We start from the raw sequence: 16,728 nt of genomic DNA, 5'->3' as shown, positions 1-16,728 counted from the left end.
GCCAGGCGGCAGGATACCGCAGAAGCGAGAGAAGGAAGAAGCGTCTTTAATAGGTCGTACGCGTGTCCACTTTCAGCTTGGGGGTTTGCACCTCCTGTCTCCGCCCAAGTTGGAAGGGGCGTCCCCTGGGCTGTGTCCCCTTGAGCGGCCGTAAGGTGGGGCTCAGAGCTAGGTGGGGCACCTGAAAGTCGCCTTTCTTCCGAGACTTCCAAGCCCGCATTGGCAGTCGATACGGGCATCGCTAGGTCCTGTCCGGGAGCGGAGGAACCCTCCATTCTTCCCGCTCTGCGATCCCCGGGTTTCGGCATCTTCCCCTTACGTCCCATCCCTCTGCCTCGGAGGAAGCGCTCCTGTGAGGACCTGAGACGCGTTCTGGGTGCCCTGCCGGCCCGGATAAGAATCAGAACAAAGAAGGCCCGCGGGGTGGGGGTTGGGAGAACCTGTGCAGGAGCTGCCGGGGACCGCAGCCTCTGCTCTCGATCTCCACGGAGGCGGTCGCAGAGGCAGGGGGATGTGCCTAGTTCAGCGACCCGGGGTGGGATGTGGGCGCCTGCACAGAGTCTGGGAGCAGAAACGTAGCCCTCGGATCTTTAAGGGTTCTAGCCGCTGCTGCGCCTGCAGGTCCTTGAACAACACCCCCTCCCGATTTCGCTGGCTGGAACAGGGTCCCTAAAGTACCCGCGGGGAACGGTCCCTTCTTCCAACGTAACTAGGAGAGAGATGGTATGGGCGGCTTAAGGCCAGCTTCCTTTCAGAAAGAGCGGGGTCACTGCCTTTGGGGAGCCCCCAAGGCTCCTACCCTCCGCTGGATCCCTGTGGCCCCTAACCTATCTTCTGGTCTCTGGTGAACACACTGTCGGCAAATTAATCTTGATGAGCTATTGTTACCATTGAATCCTCCCCTGCTCCAAAGCGCTCTGTGCTCTGGGACTGTCTCCAGAAGAGCCTCAAACTTTTTAGCATCATTTTGGGTGATGCGTGCACACTCTGACGTTTGAGATCCTGTCTCCAGCATGGTCATTGGGAGATTTATACATTCTGATCCCAGCCCATCCACTCTTGCCAGATGCTTTCTTATCACCCAACCCACCATTCCATGTGCCCCGGTATGCCTCCCCCACAGTTGTATTCACATGTCTATTCTATTCCTCAAGCTCTAAAGGTGGCAGGCAGTGCGCCCAGAGTAAGCTATAGATGTATTTTGTTTAATCCACATGGGGCTTTAAAAAATTCTTATTCTTGGGCTTCCCTGGTGGCGCAGTGGTTGAGAATCTGCCTGCTAATGCAGGGAACACGGGTTCAAGCCCTGGTCTGGGAAGATTCCACATGCCGCGGAGCAACTAGGCCCGTGAGCCACAACTGCTGAGCCTGCGCGTCTGGAGCCTGTGCTCCGCAACAAGAGAGGCCACGATAGTGAGAGGCCTGCGCACCACGATGAAGAGTGGCCCCCGCTCGCCGCAACTAGAGAAAGCCCTTGCACAGAAACGAAGACCCAACACAGCCAAAAATAAATAAATAAATAAATAAATAAAAACTCCAAGGAGACCCAGTCATAGCGGAGCCTCCACAATTAAAAAAAAAAAAAAATTCTTATTCTTCCTCTTCCTCCTCCTCTGCTTCTTCTTGTTCCTCTTTTGAAATATCAGAAGATCTAACAACATGGACTCAATTCCAGCCTGGCACCAAAGGCTGATGGCACCAAAGGCCAAGGTATCTTGGTCAGGGTTGGGAGTCAAGCTTGGCCTTGGTCCACAGAACTTGGGGTCAGTCTGTGGGCAGGGTTGGGAGTCATATAGAGGACAGGTTTAGGGGTGAGTCCATAAGCAGGGTTGAGGGTGACTATGTGGCTACATTTGGTGAGAATCTGAAGCCTGGGTTTGTGGTTGGGTTTGGACAGGGTTGGAGGACACTGTGAGGATAGGTTTGGGGGTCAGTCTAAGGCCAGAGTTAGAAGTCAGGCTGTCCTAGTGCACAAGACCTAACCCCTGGTGGTATCATCAACCTACCAAGCAGTGGCCACTTCAGGGCCCAGCTACCCACGAGTTGAGACCCACTCTGGGCCCACAAGGCTCTTTCACTTAAGGGGTGGGGGGTAACACAAGGGGGACAGGAAATCACTGCCCTCAGAGAACAGAAGGCAGGCACAGAAAGGAGAGCATACCTTTAATGGGGGCAACCCAGCCATTCTTAACATACCCCGTGTGAGGGGAGGGCAATTGGAACAGGCACAGCCCATGTCTTCCCCACTCCTGGCTGAGCTCACTCCTCACCCCGTTCTCTTCAGCTGTTGCACTTTCCAGCCTCCAGTTGGGTCCCAGGTGAGTGCCCAGGAGGGGCAAGGAAGCCCCTCAGCTGTCTGGGGCAGCCTCCCCTTTGGCCCAGGGTACAGAGGACTAGCCTGGATGGAGACGCTGCTGTCATCAGAGCTGGGCAGGGAGCGGGTTCTAGGGGTGCGGACCGAGCTGGGGGACCACCCCGCCAAGGTCCAGCACAGGGAGCACCAAGGCAGAACCCCCTCTGGTGTCAGGCACTGCTTTGGGGTGCATGCCAGGTCTCTGCATGTGGCTTCTAGGTTCTGGAAAGCAGTCCATTCTCCTGACCCGGATGGAGTGGAAGGAAGTGGCTCAGTCACGGGGCTCAGCTTGGAGGGTTCCTGTCCCACCGCCCCCCATGCTCACTCACACCCCAAGAGAGGGGAGGCGCTCTGGTCCCAGGAGGCTCATTGGAGCAGCTGGCTCACCGCTGCTTACGCTCCGCCTGCTGGAGCCGCCGGGAGAGATCTTCGATGCGCACGTTCTTGAGCTGGAGCAGGTGCTCCAAGCGTCTCACCTTCATCTGCAGGACCTGGGAGAAGCCCCACAGAGGTCAAGCCTTGAGGCCTGCTGCCCCCGCCCCTGTCTTTCCAGGCCCCAATCCCCCAGCGCCTTCCCAGTGCGCCCTCACCTGCACAGTCTCCTGCGAGGCCAACAGCTCCTGCTCCTTTTCAGCAATCTGGAGGACGAAGCTTCGGTCGCCCTGCAGCGCCTGGCTATACCCCAGAGGCCGGGGCACAGGCAGCCGGCCCACCCTGGGGTGAGAAGCAGCTTAGCCCAGGCTTGGATCTTGGGCCCCACCCTCACCCTTCCAGTGTCCCTCGACCAGGCCTTCTTTCCCCGCCACGGTCCCCCACCCGTCCCTGACTTCCCTACCTTTCCAGGTGCAACCCTCACCCTCACCTCCTAGCCATGTGCATAGGGAGATTACCAGGCTTGGTGAGGTCAGGAGCTCCCAGTTTCCTTACCTGAGCTGCCCCCCTCCCTGGGGGTCTGGAGCACCTTCCCCTCGGGCCTTCTGGGACAAACCTGAGACAAGGCAAGTGTAGGAGTAATCCTGATGGAGCCCTGTTTTCCTGTCTTCCACCTCCCCACACCCTCAACCCTTCCCCCACAGGAAGGAAGGACAGGAGGAAAGCTCCTCCTGGGAGGGAAGAAAAGTGAAGGCCACTTTACCCACATCCATGTAGTCAGTGCCATCCTGGGGAGCCAGCTCCTGAAAGAACCCCCAAGGTCTGCTGTGAGCTCAGGCTGCCCACCCCCAAAGAGCACCCCACCCCCGCCAGGCTCCCTTTAGCCAGGCACCCTTCTCCCATACTTATTGCTGAGGCAGAGCGTTCTGCTGCCTGGGAACCTCCCCCAGAGCAGTGCAAGAAGCTGGAGTGGGGTGGCACCTGTAAGGAGCTGGTGCCCTGCTTCCTGCGCCTCTGCTGCTCCTCCAGGCACTGCCTCAGTGGAATGAGCACCAGCTCCACCACGCCTGGGGCACACTGTGCGATCTTGCGCATCACGTCAGCTGGTACAGAGAAGCTCAACTTGTTCAGCACCTTCCTGGGGGGCAGACACAGGGATGGTGGACTGGCTCCTGGGGGGGATGAAGTGAAGGGTTGGGGGATGGAAAGGGGTGCAGCAGTTGCAGCCCTTCAGTGCACAGCCCTGGGGGAATGGAAGGGCACCCAACCTGAGCCCAGTGTTTATATGTCTCGAGGGTCCTTGTCACCTTCCCCAAAGAAGAGTCCCTTGATTTTGTTACCAGACAGATTCTGTCTGCATTGTCCCTTCCCAGCCAGCCACCAGCCTGGACTGTGGAGACCACAGGAGGTGGAGGGGCTGGGCAGCCCTTCCTGGGATCCCAGGGTAGGGGCTGGAGATCCCACTAGTGTGCCCAGGTATTCTGCTACCTGTTCAGGTGACCCCAGTTGCTCAGCTTCTGCTGGAGAGAGTTAGCAGGAACATAATTGTGCATCTCCACCATCTTGGGGAAGTAAAACTTGATGACCTCTGCGACCAGGACTGAGGGATAGGGGGTGGGAGCAGACATGGAAGTTGTAGAGATGGGTAAGGAAGAAAGGGGAGGGAGAAGGAATGGGTGGGATGGGAGAATCAGGGTTTGCAGAGTGGTGGGGCCAAGTGGAGAGGTGGAGATGTGGAAAGGGGTAAGGATGATATGGAGGTGAGGTAAGAAAGCAAGATCAGTGATCAGCCAGAGACAAAAATTCCAACACACCCCAGAGGAGCTGCATTCCTTTGCCATTAACTCGGGGCATATAAAAACTAAGGGCTCTGGTCCTCTATGAGTCTCAAAGAGAACCCTTCAGGAGGCTGGGGCCTCACCCTAGGAATTGACATAAATACACACACACACACATAATGACACAGAGATGCAGAAACACATACACAGACACATACTTCTATCACTGGAGTTCTAAGAGACAGTCACCAACACACACACACAGAAGCACAAAGTGTCACATATGCACCAATATACACATAGAGAGATGCATACTTCTGCTATTAAAATCCCAGGAGACAGTCTTCGACACACACCTACACAATCACAAAGAAACATATGCACACAACATCCCCACTCATACATACAGGACAGAACATGTCAACACACATATGACCAAACACATGCTCAGACTCCCACAAGACAGATATACAGAATACAGGAATAGGCATGCACACACACAGAGATGTACAAATACATACACAGAACGCATCTTAGTCATTAAAGTCCCAGGAGGGAGTCACGGACTCAGATTCAGACACACACACACACACACACACACACACACACACACACACCACATGCATAAAGGATAGAACATGTATACATAATATGGACACACACATGCCCACATACCCAAGATGCACACTTCTACAACTGAAGTCCTAGGAGATAGTCAGACACCCCTTCCACCAACCCACCCCCACCTCCGCCGCCACAAGCACACAAGCACAAGAGACATGTATGCACACACACCCCGTACACCCGTACATACAGGACAGAACGCGTAGACACACAAGGACATAGGACATACAGAACACACCCAGGGGCGCACGCGGACACACACACACACGCTGGAGCTCACACGTCTGTCTCACACACACACACACACACACACACGCACACGCTGGAGCGCACACCTCCGTCACTGAAGTCCCGGGAGAGATTTCGCTTGGGCCGGGACAGAGGGATGTTGTCTACCCACAGGTACAGTTGGTGCAGCGCTTCCTCGTCCACGCTGCCCGCCATTGGCGCCCTCAGAAAGGTCAGGCCGGTCCAGCTGTGCAGCGTCCAGGTCCAACCTCACGACCCCTCAAGAGCTTCCTCTATCGCCACTGCCGCCGCGCAGATCCTCCTCTGCCTCTCTAACCCAGACTCACTTCCCAGCTGGGAGCGGCCATATTGTTTTCTGAAACCATGGCAACCATACTCGACTCGCTGGGGAGCAAGGGCTTCTGGGAGTTGTAGTTTCCCCCCTCCCGCTACCTCCTCTCAGGCCCCAGCTTTGAAAAGGCGGTTTGTCTTGTCCACCTCCCAAAAAGAAATCACCTCTGCCAACTGCTCACCAGACATTGGCCCACTCTGGGAACTGCCAAAGCCAACCAGGCCTCTAGAACCCCTGCATCAGTATCCTCAGGACAAGGAAACTCCTCCAGGGTCCTTTAGCAATCAGTCCCAAGTGAAGGCAGCATCTCAGTGTTTGTCAGCTTTATCTGGGGGTCCATTGTTAATCACCAGCTGCTTCGCATCTGGACTGTGTGGTAGGCTGGGTGACAGTGCCTCCTTGCTAGGTCCCTCCTCAAAGCTCTGTGCTCATAGGGCCATCCCCACACCACTGCCCCCCACCCGCCAAGTAGTGTTCCAGTGAGGCATTTTATATGTAACCCAGACTCCCAGGGAGAGCATCAGAGCTCAAGGCCAGTGTCTTGGGCAGGTCATTTATAGTCCTTAACCCTATTTCCTCCTTCGTGAAATGGGGATGGTTCTCACCTACCGTCCCTAAGGAGTAACAGGGAGAATGGGAAGGATATTTACATAAGACCTGTATTTGGGGACTGGGGGAACAGGAGTTAGTTATAGGTACAGGAGCTTCAAGAGCTCCTGTAGACACTTCCACATCCCTCATCTCCAAGAGCTATTCTTCCATGGGTTAGAAACTGAGTCAGTAACCAATTCCTTTAGGAATATGGTTAGGGTTAGGAATTCCTTAGTAAAGGGGCACTTCTAGAGTCAGCCTGGGGAGAGAGCTTGCTTCTGCCACAGACTAGTGGTTTGGCTTTGGGCACATTACTGAACCTTTCTGTTCTGTGTTTTCTCATGGTTTTACCTACTTCATAGGGGCTTTGTGAGCATCTAAAGTACTTAGCATAGAGCCTGGCACACAGCAAGAGCCCTATTAATGTCAGTTGGTGTTATCATTAATGAGATAATCTCAGTTCCAGCAAAAGAGGTGTTCTTGTTGGCAAGAGACAAATGGAAGTATTTGCCTTGTTGGTATTTGAGGTGAGGGCCTTGGATTGGCCAGGGGCACCTGGTGAGAAGGCTACTGCTCCCACATATTTACTCCAGAGCAGGCCAGGGGGTAGGCTGGGCTTCCTTGTCTCATCCTCCAGGGCTCAGATGGGGACTGGATGGGGGCCAGGGTGGGGGCTGGGAATCCCAACTGCTTTTTTGCTTTCACTTAGTTCTGAAGCCTTCAAGGCCTGGAGGGAATCCCTGAGAGTCAGAGGTACGGAAGGGAAAGTCATTCCACCTTCTTGTTTAAAAAGATGACTTGGATAACTGCCTGCAACCCCCCTCCCCCGCCCCCACATTCCAGGGTGGGGAGAGGAGGAACTGTGAGGAGGTGGGGGCAGGGAACCACATGGGTGATGTGCCAGCCTCAGTAGAGGTGGGAAAACCGGTTTGGGGCCCAGAGCTGCTGGCCTGCTCAAGCTCAGGCCCTCCCCTCACTGGAACCACTGGGGCCTGAGGGCCTCAGTGACAAAGGGCCTGGGAGGGGTGAGCTGGCCCTGAAGAGAAAGGTGGGGTAGGATCAGCAGAGGGCCTGTCCTCACCTTTGGATGGGGGCAGGGGGGCTCTAGACGGTACCACACAGGGAGTGGCTAACCTCTTGGGGGTGCAATGTGTCCCCAGCAATTTCACCTCCATCCTGACACTGTTCCCAAGGATAGCCACCAGGATTGGAAATGCCAATCACTGAAAGGCCTAGGGGACTCCCTCTTTTTTTTTTTTTTTTTTTTAGAGGACTCCCTCTTAAGGCACCATACAAGAGATGCCCCGTATGCCCCTACAAACTCCTCCAACCTGGACCACAGGAGCTGCCCCAACACTCCTTTCTTTCTGCCCTCCGACCCCTCTCCTGCAGGGATCTTCTTTAATGGTCCTTGATAAGCCTAGTTCCCAGGTGCCTATAGTTTAATTTGGCCCTCCAGGGACTGTTGGCTCCCTCCCTCCTGTCCCAGCCAACTGACCCAAAAGTTTTAACCCCAAAGCAGTGCAAGGCCCAGCTTGCTCAAACCCACCCCCAGGCAGGTGCATTGAAGACCCCTCCCACCCAAGCCTAGGCAACACTTAGATATACATGTTGCCCCTCACCCTGGTCAGGGCCTGGGCTGTAGCCACTCTCTCAACATTTGTCCCACCAGAGCAAGGACCAAAGGGAACCGGGAAAGAAAGTGTCCCCAAGACAGACGCAAGCCCAGACCATGAAGGATGCACCCTTGGCTGTTAAAATGTCCACTCCCACAAAAGGGGGGTGGACAGATTTATTGAATTCAGACTGGGAAAGGAGCAGCTGGATGGCTGGACTCTGGGCCCAGCCCCAGGACCCCTACCCAGGATAGGGCCCTGCCAGAGAGGGAGGAGAGGCATGGGGCCTGCAGCTGCCCACAAGGGAAGTGCCCATTACCACTCCTCTGGAGGGCCTCTTGAGAACCTCCAATCTGGAAAGAAAACCAAGGGCCAAAGTAACATGGACTGGGCCAGAGGAAGGGGTTGGGGAAGTGGGGAAGCAGGCAGAGGCAGGCCCGGGAGCCTGCGGTTAGACTGTGCTTCTCAAGGCGGCCTCGGGGCAGGGATGCGGGGCTGCCAGCCTTGTGGGGTCCTAGGCTGGACTTTTCTCTGGAGCCCTTCCCAGAATGGCTTTGGGGTCCCCCCCACCAAAGACCTGGTGTGGATGGCAGAGGGGAGAGGCACTCTCTGGCCAGGAGCTTCCAGGGTCCATCCCTGGCTGCTACTGTGGCCTAGTCCACTGATGGCACGGTGTGGTAGCACCGGACAGCTCCCCACCCTCCCAACCTGGTCCCCCAAGCCCAGGGGCAAATAGGGAGGAAAGAGGATTCTGAGAAAGAGGCAATAAGCAGGCAGTGAGGCTGACACCAGCCCCAGGCCCTACCGAGGTGACTGGGCCTGTCACAAGACCAGGAGAACATCACTAAAGGATCTGGGGCTCCCCACTCTGGCTCCATCCACAACAGCTGCCCAGAGAGTCCTCTGCCCTGGGCTGGTGCTGCCACATCCGGGTTGGGGGCATGGCTAGGCCCAGTGGCTCAGCTTTGATGTCCAAGACCTCGAACTCCTGCCTGCCTGGCATGGTTCTTCCTGGTCACGTGGACCAAGTCGTGTTCCAAGTGGAGGATGTGGCTTTGCACACGGTCATCAATGGGGAAGGAGGTGAGGTACCTCTTGACCATAGCAAAGTAAGCCATGGCCTCCCCAAAGCTGGGTACAGGCACCTCATCACCATCCTCATCATCATCTTCGTCATCTTCGTCCTCCTCCTCATCATCTTCCTCTTCTTCCTCACTGTCTGACTCAGAGTCCTCCTCACCTTCCAGGAAGTGGAGGGTAGGGCACTGGACCTCCTCCTGGGCGCCATAACCCCCGAAGCTGCCACCAGCCTCCACTACTCCCTGGGCCCAGTCCTCAGCCTCCAAGCCCTCAGAGGAGCTCTCCTCCTCCTCCTCTTCCTCTTCATCACTGTCATCAACATCACCCTCCTCTTCTGCCTCCTCTTCTTCCCCCAGCTCCTCTCCTTCCCCCACTTCCTCCTCTTCCTCTCCATCTTCCTCCTCCTCCTCCTCCCCTTCACCCTCCTCTTCCTCTTCCTCCTCCTCTTCCTCCTCCTCCTCCTCTTCCTCCTCCTCGCTCTTGAGGGCAGTAGTGATGGTAGCATTAGGGCCACCCCCAAAGCCAGCCTCACGAAAGCAGGTGGCTATGTCCGAAGGTTCCACAGCCTGCCAGGCTGCAGCAACGAAGTGCAGGGCCTCCATGAGGCCTAGCTGCAGGCCTGAGCGATCCTGGCCCTCTAGCGCTGCCATGGCCTTGAGCAGCATAGCCTGGCGGTAGTGGCCCTTCACCTGTTGGACCACTCCACGCTCCAGCGGCTGAACGGTGCCTGGCGGGAAGAAGGCTAGCTGCACATGCCTCAGGCCCGAGGTATCCAGGGACTGGGCAGCCAGGCGGCCAGCCAGCAGCAGGACTCGCCGAGATTCTGCAGCCATGCGGGTGTCCAGGGCCTTCAAGTACTTGGCCAGGGCCTGGGTGGTGACACCACCCTTAGAGTTGGCGGTGTAGTCGCAGGGCAGGCCGGCTTGGCCTGCACGGGGCTTAGCGGACTTGCCGGCTACAAGTGGGGGAAGCTTCTCACTGCCGTCGGCATTGGCGCACAGCAGGACACTCAGGCGCTGGGTGGCCTTGCGTGCCCGTCCATCACTGCCACACAGCCCCGCGGCCTGGTCGGGCAGGAAGTCGTACCACAGACTGGTCTCAGTGGCACTGAACACGTCCTGGGAGGCGTAGCCCTCAGCCACCGACGGCGGCTGCTCCTCCCGAGCGCGCCAGCCCGTGGTACCCCCACCGCTGCCCTCCGAGGGCACCGTGGGCGGGCTGGCGGGCGCCGCTGGGGGCCGGGGGGCAGCGCTGCGCGACCGGGCGCGGGCCACGCCGCTGCAGGACACCACACCGTGGCGCCGGCGGAAGCGGTCCAGCCAGCCGTTGGAGGCAGTGAAATCGTCCATGCCCAGCTCCTCGGCTATACGCAGAGCCTTCTCCTTGAGGATGATGCCCTTGACCGGCAGGCCAGCGGCGCGGATCTGCTGGAACCAGGCGATAAGCAGCCCCTCGAGCTTGTCGTAAGGAGACAGCTTGTTGGTCTTGCGGCAGGTGGAGGCTACACCGTACTTGCGCTCCGACGCCAGGATGGCGCGCTTGTTCTTCAGGATGGTGCTCAGCGTGGACGGCGGAATGTTGAAGCGCCGCGCGATCTCGCCCTTGCGCAGGTCCGGGTTCTCCTCCACCTCCTGGATGATCCGCGACTTCTCCCGGAACGTCAGCTGCCGCCGCTTGGGGCCCATCCCGGCGCGCCCCCCGCCCCGGGGCCCGGCGCCACCGCCGCCGCCCCGGGGCGGGGGGCCCGGGCCCGCGGCGGGGGGCACCTGGCGGCCTCTCCTGCTCGCCCCGCCCGAGACAAAGCGGCTCGCGGGGCGGCGGGCGGGGCGGCGACCCGGCCGGGCCGGGGGCACCTTCGGGGGCGCCGGCGGGCGCGGCGCCGGGCGGCGGGCGGCAGGCGGCGGGCGCGGGCGAGGGCGGGAGGCGCGGGAGCGGAAGGCAGGAAGTGCCGCGGCGCGGGCAGCTGGGAGCGCGGCGAGCAGGGCGGAGCGGGCAGAGCGGGATCTCGCGGGAAGCGCGGGGACGCCCGGCACCGCCTCCAGCCCTCCGTGCCCACCCTCCTCCCCGTCCCGGACCGACCGCGCGGGGGCGCTTCGGCCTGCTTGAACCGCTAGCGCTCGGGCGTCTGGTGACCCGCCGGCAACGGTGCGGGCCGGGGCGCTGTGCCCGGCCTCTGCACTGCGTGGGCAGCGATTTGTTGCTTATAAAGAATAACAACTATGTTTTGTCTTTTTTATTTTATTAAGGTAAAAATAACCCAAGTTTTTTGCGGAAACTGAAAAATACAGGAAACTAAAAAGCACCTTTCACCCCAACACCTGGAGAGATGCGCAGGTCACATTTTGATACATTTACTTCCAGTCTTTTCTCTAGGCGCATGCAGTTTTTTGTTTGTTTGTTTGTTTTTTTTGGCTGTGTTGGGTCTTCGTTTCTGTGCGAGGGCTTTCTCTAGTTGCGGCAAGTGGGGGCCACTCTTCATCGCGGTGCGCAGGCCTCTCACTATCGCGGCCTCTCTTGTTGTGGAGCACAGGCTCCAGACGCACAGGCTCAGTAGTTGCGGCTCACGGGCCTAGCTGCTCCGCGGCATGTGGGATCCTCCCAGACCAGGGCTCGAACCCGTGTCCCCTGCATGGGCAGGCAGATTCTCAACCACTGCGCCACCAGGGAAGCCCCTGCAGTTTTCTTTTTAAAAATTTATCGCATAAAACTGGCATCAGACGATATAGACTGTGTATTGGCATCTCCTGCTGTTTACCTGGCATCAAGTGATGAAAATATTGCCTTACTGATAAAGTACTGCCAACAAACTTTTTAATTGTTGCATATTGTTCCAATTATGGTTGAACACTAATCGATGAGGCCTATTGTTACACATTTAGGTTATTTTTATAAGCAACACTATAGTTTTAAATCTGGTTGATGATGATCCCACAATTCATAGATAAACACTGATAACATCTCGGTGTGTCATTTTCTGTGCTGTTCCATGCATTTAGCCATAAATGTTTGTGTTTGCACCTACAGAAATAATGCCATGTATGTACATAAGCATACATACATACAAATCCCTGAAACCTCTTCCTCCACCAAACACATAAACATGACAAATTCTTAAAACAATGAATGAATTGCAGTGTTTTTTTTAAAAAAAATCTTAAAGTAGCCTGAGGAGTAGGCAGAGAGGAAGGCTGTGACCCAGAGGGACAGGCTGAGGATCTGGGGCTGGATGAGGCTTCAAGAAAATGGGTGTAGATGAAGAAGAAAATAGCATCAAAGACAGTGCCGGGGTTCTCCAAGGTTAAGGGCTCAAGAAAGAACTAACAAGAAACGCGGGAGGAGCAGCTGAAGCAGTAGGAGGAAATTCAAGTTCATATGCTGTTCTGGAAGCCAAGGGAAGAAAGTATAATTCACTGCTGTTTTAGTGTGCATTTCTCTTTTCATATGTGTATTGGCCATTTGAAGCCTGAGAATTTTCTAGTCATATCTTTTGCCCTTGTTTCTCTTTTGTTGACTTTTAGGAATTCTTCATATGCTTTGGACATAAAATCTTTAAGTGTATTGCAAATTTTTCTCCCAGTCTGCCACTGTCCTTTTACTTAGCCTAGGGAATCTCAGATATGAGAAGTTTTTAATCTTTAAGTAGACAGGTCTGTCAGTTTTTTCCTCTATTGCTTTTGGATTTTGTGTCTTACTTAGAGAGAGCTTCTCCCCCTTCCCCCACCTCAAGACATAAAAAATATCCTTCCAATCACAAGGTCCAGAAGAAAACTTGGGAGATTTTTTCCTTTAGGAGCCAGATCAATGCTTGGCCCATAATGGGTGTGAGGTCCCTGTGCAGAAGTAAATGTAGGACCACCTGGCTGAGGACTCCTTCCCACAAACCTTCAGGAAACCAAGTCTACAGTTTTGGAGGTTTCATCCATGTGCGTGTATGTCCCCCTGCCTCCCCACCCATCCTGACTTATAATCAATGGTTGTTTGGGTGAAATGACTATGGATGAGCTTTTTTTTTTTCTACTTTGCTGAATTTTCCAAGTTTTCTCCAATAGCAAGTACTACAGGCTCTTTAAAATGAAAAGGAGGACTTCCCTGGTGGTCCAGTGGTTAAGACTCTGCACTTCCACTTCAAGGGGTGTGGGTTCGATCCCTGGTCAGGTAGCTAAGATCCCACATGCCGTGCGGTGCAGCCAAAAATTTAAAAATAATAATAAAATGAAAAGGAAAATGGAAAGTTTGCTGAGAGGCACAAAGAATAGTGATGACGTAAGTGGAATGGGTATAGGCCTCATGGGCAGCTTTGGACAGCCTAGGCCAAGAGAAGGGAAGGTGGACTGTGGACTTTCCTAAGGTGGAGAATTGGAAAGATGGCATATTTTCATCACTTTATAAAGAAATCTCATAACCTTTAGCTATCATCTCCCTATCCACTCCCTGCCCCTTCCCTGGCTGGCCCTAAACAGCCGCTAATTTACTGTCTGTCTATAGATTTCCCTGTTCTGAAGGTTTCATATGAATGGAATAATATCATATGTGTCTTTTATGACTGGCTTCTTTCACTTAGCTTCATGTTTCAAGATTCATCCATGACATAGCATTTATCAGTACTTCATTCTTTTTTTATGGCTGAATAATATTCTGTTGTACAGATATATGACATTTTGCTTATCCATTTGTAAGTTGGTGGACATTTGGGTTGTTTCTACCTTTTGGCAATCATAAATAACTGCTATAAACATTTATTTGCAAGGACATATGTTTACATTTCTCTTGGGTATATACCTACGAGTGGAATTGCCGGGTCACATGGTAACTCTATGTTTAAATGTTTGAGGAACTGCCAGATGGAGATCATGTTCTTTTAATTAATCTAAAAATTATAATTATATTATTATTATATTATAATATTATTCCAAATTATGTTCTTTGGAAGATATTTTCAAATACAGAAAATTTTTAGGATAAAACCATTTAATCACCATTAATTCCATCACTCAGAGAATACCCTTGTAGGATACTTATCTGTGCATTTTTCTTTTTTTTTTAATAATAAAAAGAAAATTTATTTATTTATTTATTTGGCTGCACTGGTCTTAGTTGCGGCACGGGGGTCTTTTAGTTGTGGCATGTGGAATATTTAGCTGCAGCATGCGACCTCTTAGTTATGGCATGTGGGATCTAGTTCCCTGACCAGGGCTCGAACCCGGGCCCCCTGCACTGGGAGCACGGAGTCTTAGCCACTGGACCACCAGGAAGTCCCCTGTGCATATTATTTTTAATGGGACCACGCTTGGCATAATATTTTTTAGCCTGTATTGTAAAGATCTTCTCATGTCAATAAATATCTACATCAATTACTTTCAAAATTCTTTTACTCTAGAAACCCTTTCTCCAAAAGATCATTTTCCAAGAGCCCAATAGGTAATCATTCAATAATCAGCAATTATTATTGGGCTTGCCAGGTGCCAGGCATCCCTACCCTCCCAATACCTGTTCTCTTTAAATGCTTCAGGTATTGCAAAGTATAGAGGAACCACCTTTGTTGGCTAGTTCCCTGTTGAAGGACACTCAGCTTGCTCTCCATTTTTCATTGTTATTATGAACATACATCTCTGTGTACTTTTATCACCTTCTTAAGAGAAATCTCTAGAAGTAGGATATTGGGGTTAGAGACCAACCTTGGGCTTGGGCCTATTCAAGGTTCTGGGAGACGGGAGGAGAGGTAAATGACTTGGTCCCTGTTCTTCAATAACTCAGATTGAGAAAAAGAGATTCAGGAAAAGGAAAAGGAGATTTTGATAAATAAGGCCCATTCCTTCCAGCAGTTTCTCTTTAGGAATTCATTCTATGCATATCTGTTGCATCATTTAAAAGCTAATAAATGTTCAGCATTAGGGAATTGAGTAAATATATCAACTAACAGAAAGCAAGGTATAAAACATTCTGGCAAGTCCGAATTGAGATGTGCTGAGTGTGTAAAATGCACATTGGACTTTGAAGGCTTGGTACCAGAAAAAAGTATGTAAAACATCTCATTAACAATTTTTATATTGATAACATGTTGAAATGATAACTATTTTCTTTTAAGCCAATTTACAAATACATCTTTTTTTTTTTTTTAAACTTTGGTCTACCGTCATTTGTTTTATTTTATTTTATTTTTTTAATAGTTTTTAATACTTTATTTATTTTATTTATTTATTTATTTATGACTGTGTTGGGTCTCTTAGTTTTTCGTGTGAGGGCTTTCTCTAGCTGCGGCAAGTGGGGGCCACTCTTCATCGCGGTGCGGGGGCCGCTCTTCATCACGGTGCGCGGGCCTTTCACTATCGCGGCCCCTCCCGTTGCGGGGCACAGGCTCCAGACGCGCAGGCTCAGTAGTTGTGGCTCACGGGCCCAGTTGCTCCATGGCATGTGGGATCTTCCCAGACCAGGGCTCGAACCCGTGTCCCCTGCATTGGCAGGCAGATTCTCAGCCACTGCGCCACCAGGGAAGCCCCTTTTTTTTTTTTTTTTTTTTATTCATTTATGGCTGCTTTGGGTCTTCGTTTCTGTGCGAGGGCTTTCTCCAGTTGCGGCAAGTGGGGGCCACTCTTCATCGCGGTGCGTGGGCCTGTCATTATTGCGGCCTCACTTGTTGCGCAGCACAGGCTCCAGACACGCAGGCTCAGTAGTTGTGGCTCACGGGCCTAGTTGCTCCGCGGCATGTGGGATCTTCCCGGACCAGGGCTTGAACCCGTGTCCCCTGCATTGGCAGGCAGACTCTCAACCACTGCACCACCAGGGAAGCCCCGAAATGATAACTTTTAAAATAGGTTAAATAAAGTATTAAAGTTTCTTTTTCTTTTTTTTTTGTTTTTCCGTTTTTTAAACACCCTTCCTTTATTTATTTATTTTGTAATTTATTTATTTTTGGCTGTGTTGGGTCTTCATTGCTGTGCGCAGGCTTTCTCTAGTTGCAGCGAGTGGGGGCTACTCTTTGTTGCAGTGTGTGGACTTACTGCAGTGGCTTCTCTTGTTGCGGAGCATGGGCTCTAGGCAAGCGAGCTTCAGTAGTTGTGACACGCGGGCTCAGTAGTTGTGGCACGCGGGCTCAGTAGTTGTGGCACACGGGCTTAGTTGCTCTGCAGCATGTGGGATCTTCCCCGACCAGGGCTCAAACCCGTGTCCCCTGCCTTGGCAGACGGATTCTTAACCACTGCGCCACCAGGGAAGTCCTTTTTTTACTTTTTAAAATGCGGTTACTAGAAAATTTTAAATTACATATGTGGCTCGTACTTGTGCCTCCCATTTTGTTTCTATTAGCTAGGACTGTTTAGACTGACTCCAGAAGAATATGCAACCCATTATAGTAGTGACTGCCTCTGGGGAGGGGCCCTGAAGATTTGGGTGGGGTAGGAGACATACTTTTGTCACATCCCCCACCCTCCTCACCCCTCTCAGATGGGACTGGGGTCTTTCCATTCCCTTCCTCCACATGTCTCCTGGCCCACCCAACCCCCTACCGCCAGGCCCTCCCTTCTGCCACCCCCACCCACTGCTCCTTGGCCTGAAGGATTGGGGTTGCAGGGGAAGGGACTCAAGGCCGCAGCTCCAGCATTCCTGAGCTGCGACCCGACAAGCCGGAGGGCACCTCTCCCCGGGGGAGATGGGGTGCAAGAGTAGCTTACCACCCACTCGCTTTTGGTTTCAGCCTTCCCACCACGGTCCAGGAAAGATGGCTCATTAGGAGGTGAT

The 16,728-nt window shown here is 53.3% G+C and overlaps 2 protein-coding genes across 8 annotated transcripts; both read right to left on the bottom strand.

The window, feature by feature from the left end:
• Positions 1-2,156: 2,156 nt before the first annotated feature.
• On the bottom strand, positions 2,157-7,804 carry SPEF1 (sperm flagellar 1). Of its 7 annotated transcripts, none has more exons than XM_007195868.2 (8): positions 5,463-7,804; positions 4,214-4,325; positions 3,707-3,863; positions 3,489-3,528; positions 3,281-3,341; positions 2,944-3,067; positions 2,741-2,844; positions 2,157-2,595 (listed from the first exon to the last, which is right to left on the bottom strand). In XM_007195868.2, the coding sequence occupies exons 1-8, from the start codon at positions 5,569-5,571 to the stop codon at positions 2,445-2,447; spliced, it is 858 nt and encodes a 285-aa protein (XP_007195930.1). In that variant the 5' UTR covers positions 5,572-7,804; the 3' UTR covers positions 2,157-2,444. The 7 variants fall into 7 exon arrangements, with proteins under 7 accessions (XP_007195930.1, XP_057384325.1, XP_057384324.1 ...); XM_057528342.1 differs by having other exon boundaries at positions 5,528-7,804; XM_057528341.1 differs by lacking the exon at positions 4,214-4,325 and having other exon boundaries at positions 3,707-3,897.
• A 241-nt stretch (positions 7,805-8,045) lies between these two features.
• CENPB (centromere protein B) lies at positions 8,046-10,909 on the bottom strand. The gene has a single exon (XM_007195901.2). The coding sequence runs from the start codon at positions 10,677-10,679 to the stop codon at positions 8,874-8,876; it is 1,806 nt and encodes a 601-aa protein (XP_007195963.2). The 5' UTR covers positions 10,680-10,909; the 3' UTR covers positions 8,046-8,873.
• Positions 10,910-16,728: the final 5,819 nt, after the last annotated feature.

This window comes from Balaenoptera acutorostrata, chromosome 15, assembly GCF_949987535.1.
Source record: "Balaenoptera acutorostrata chromosome 15, mBalAcu1.1, whole genome shotgun sequence".
NCBI classification, from domain to species: domain Eukaryota; kingdom Metazoa; phylum Chordata; class Mammalia; order Artiodactyla; family Balaenopteridae; genus Balaenoptera; species Balaenoptera acutorostrata.
This window is presented reverse-complemented; position numbering and strand designations above follow the sequence as displayed.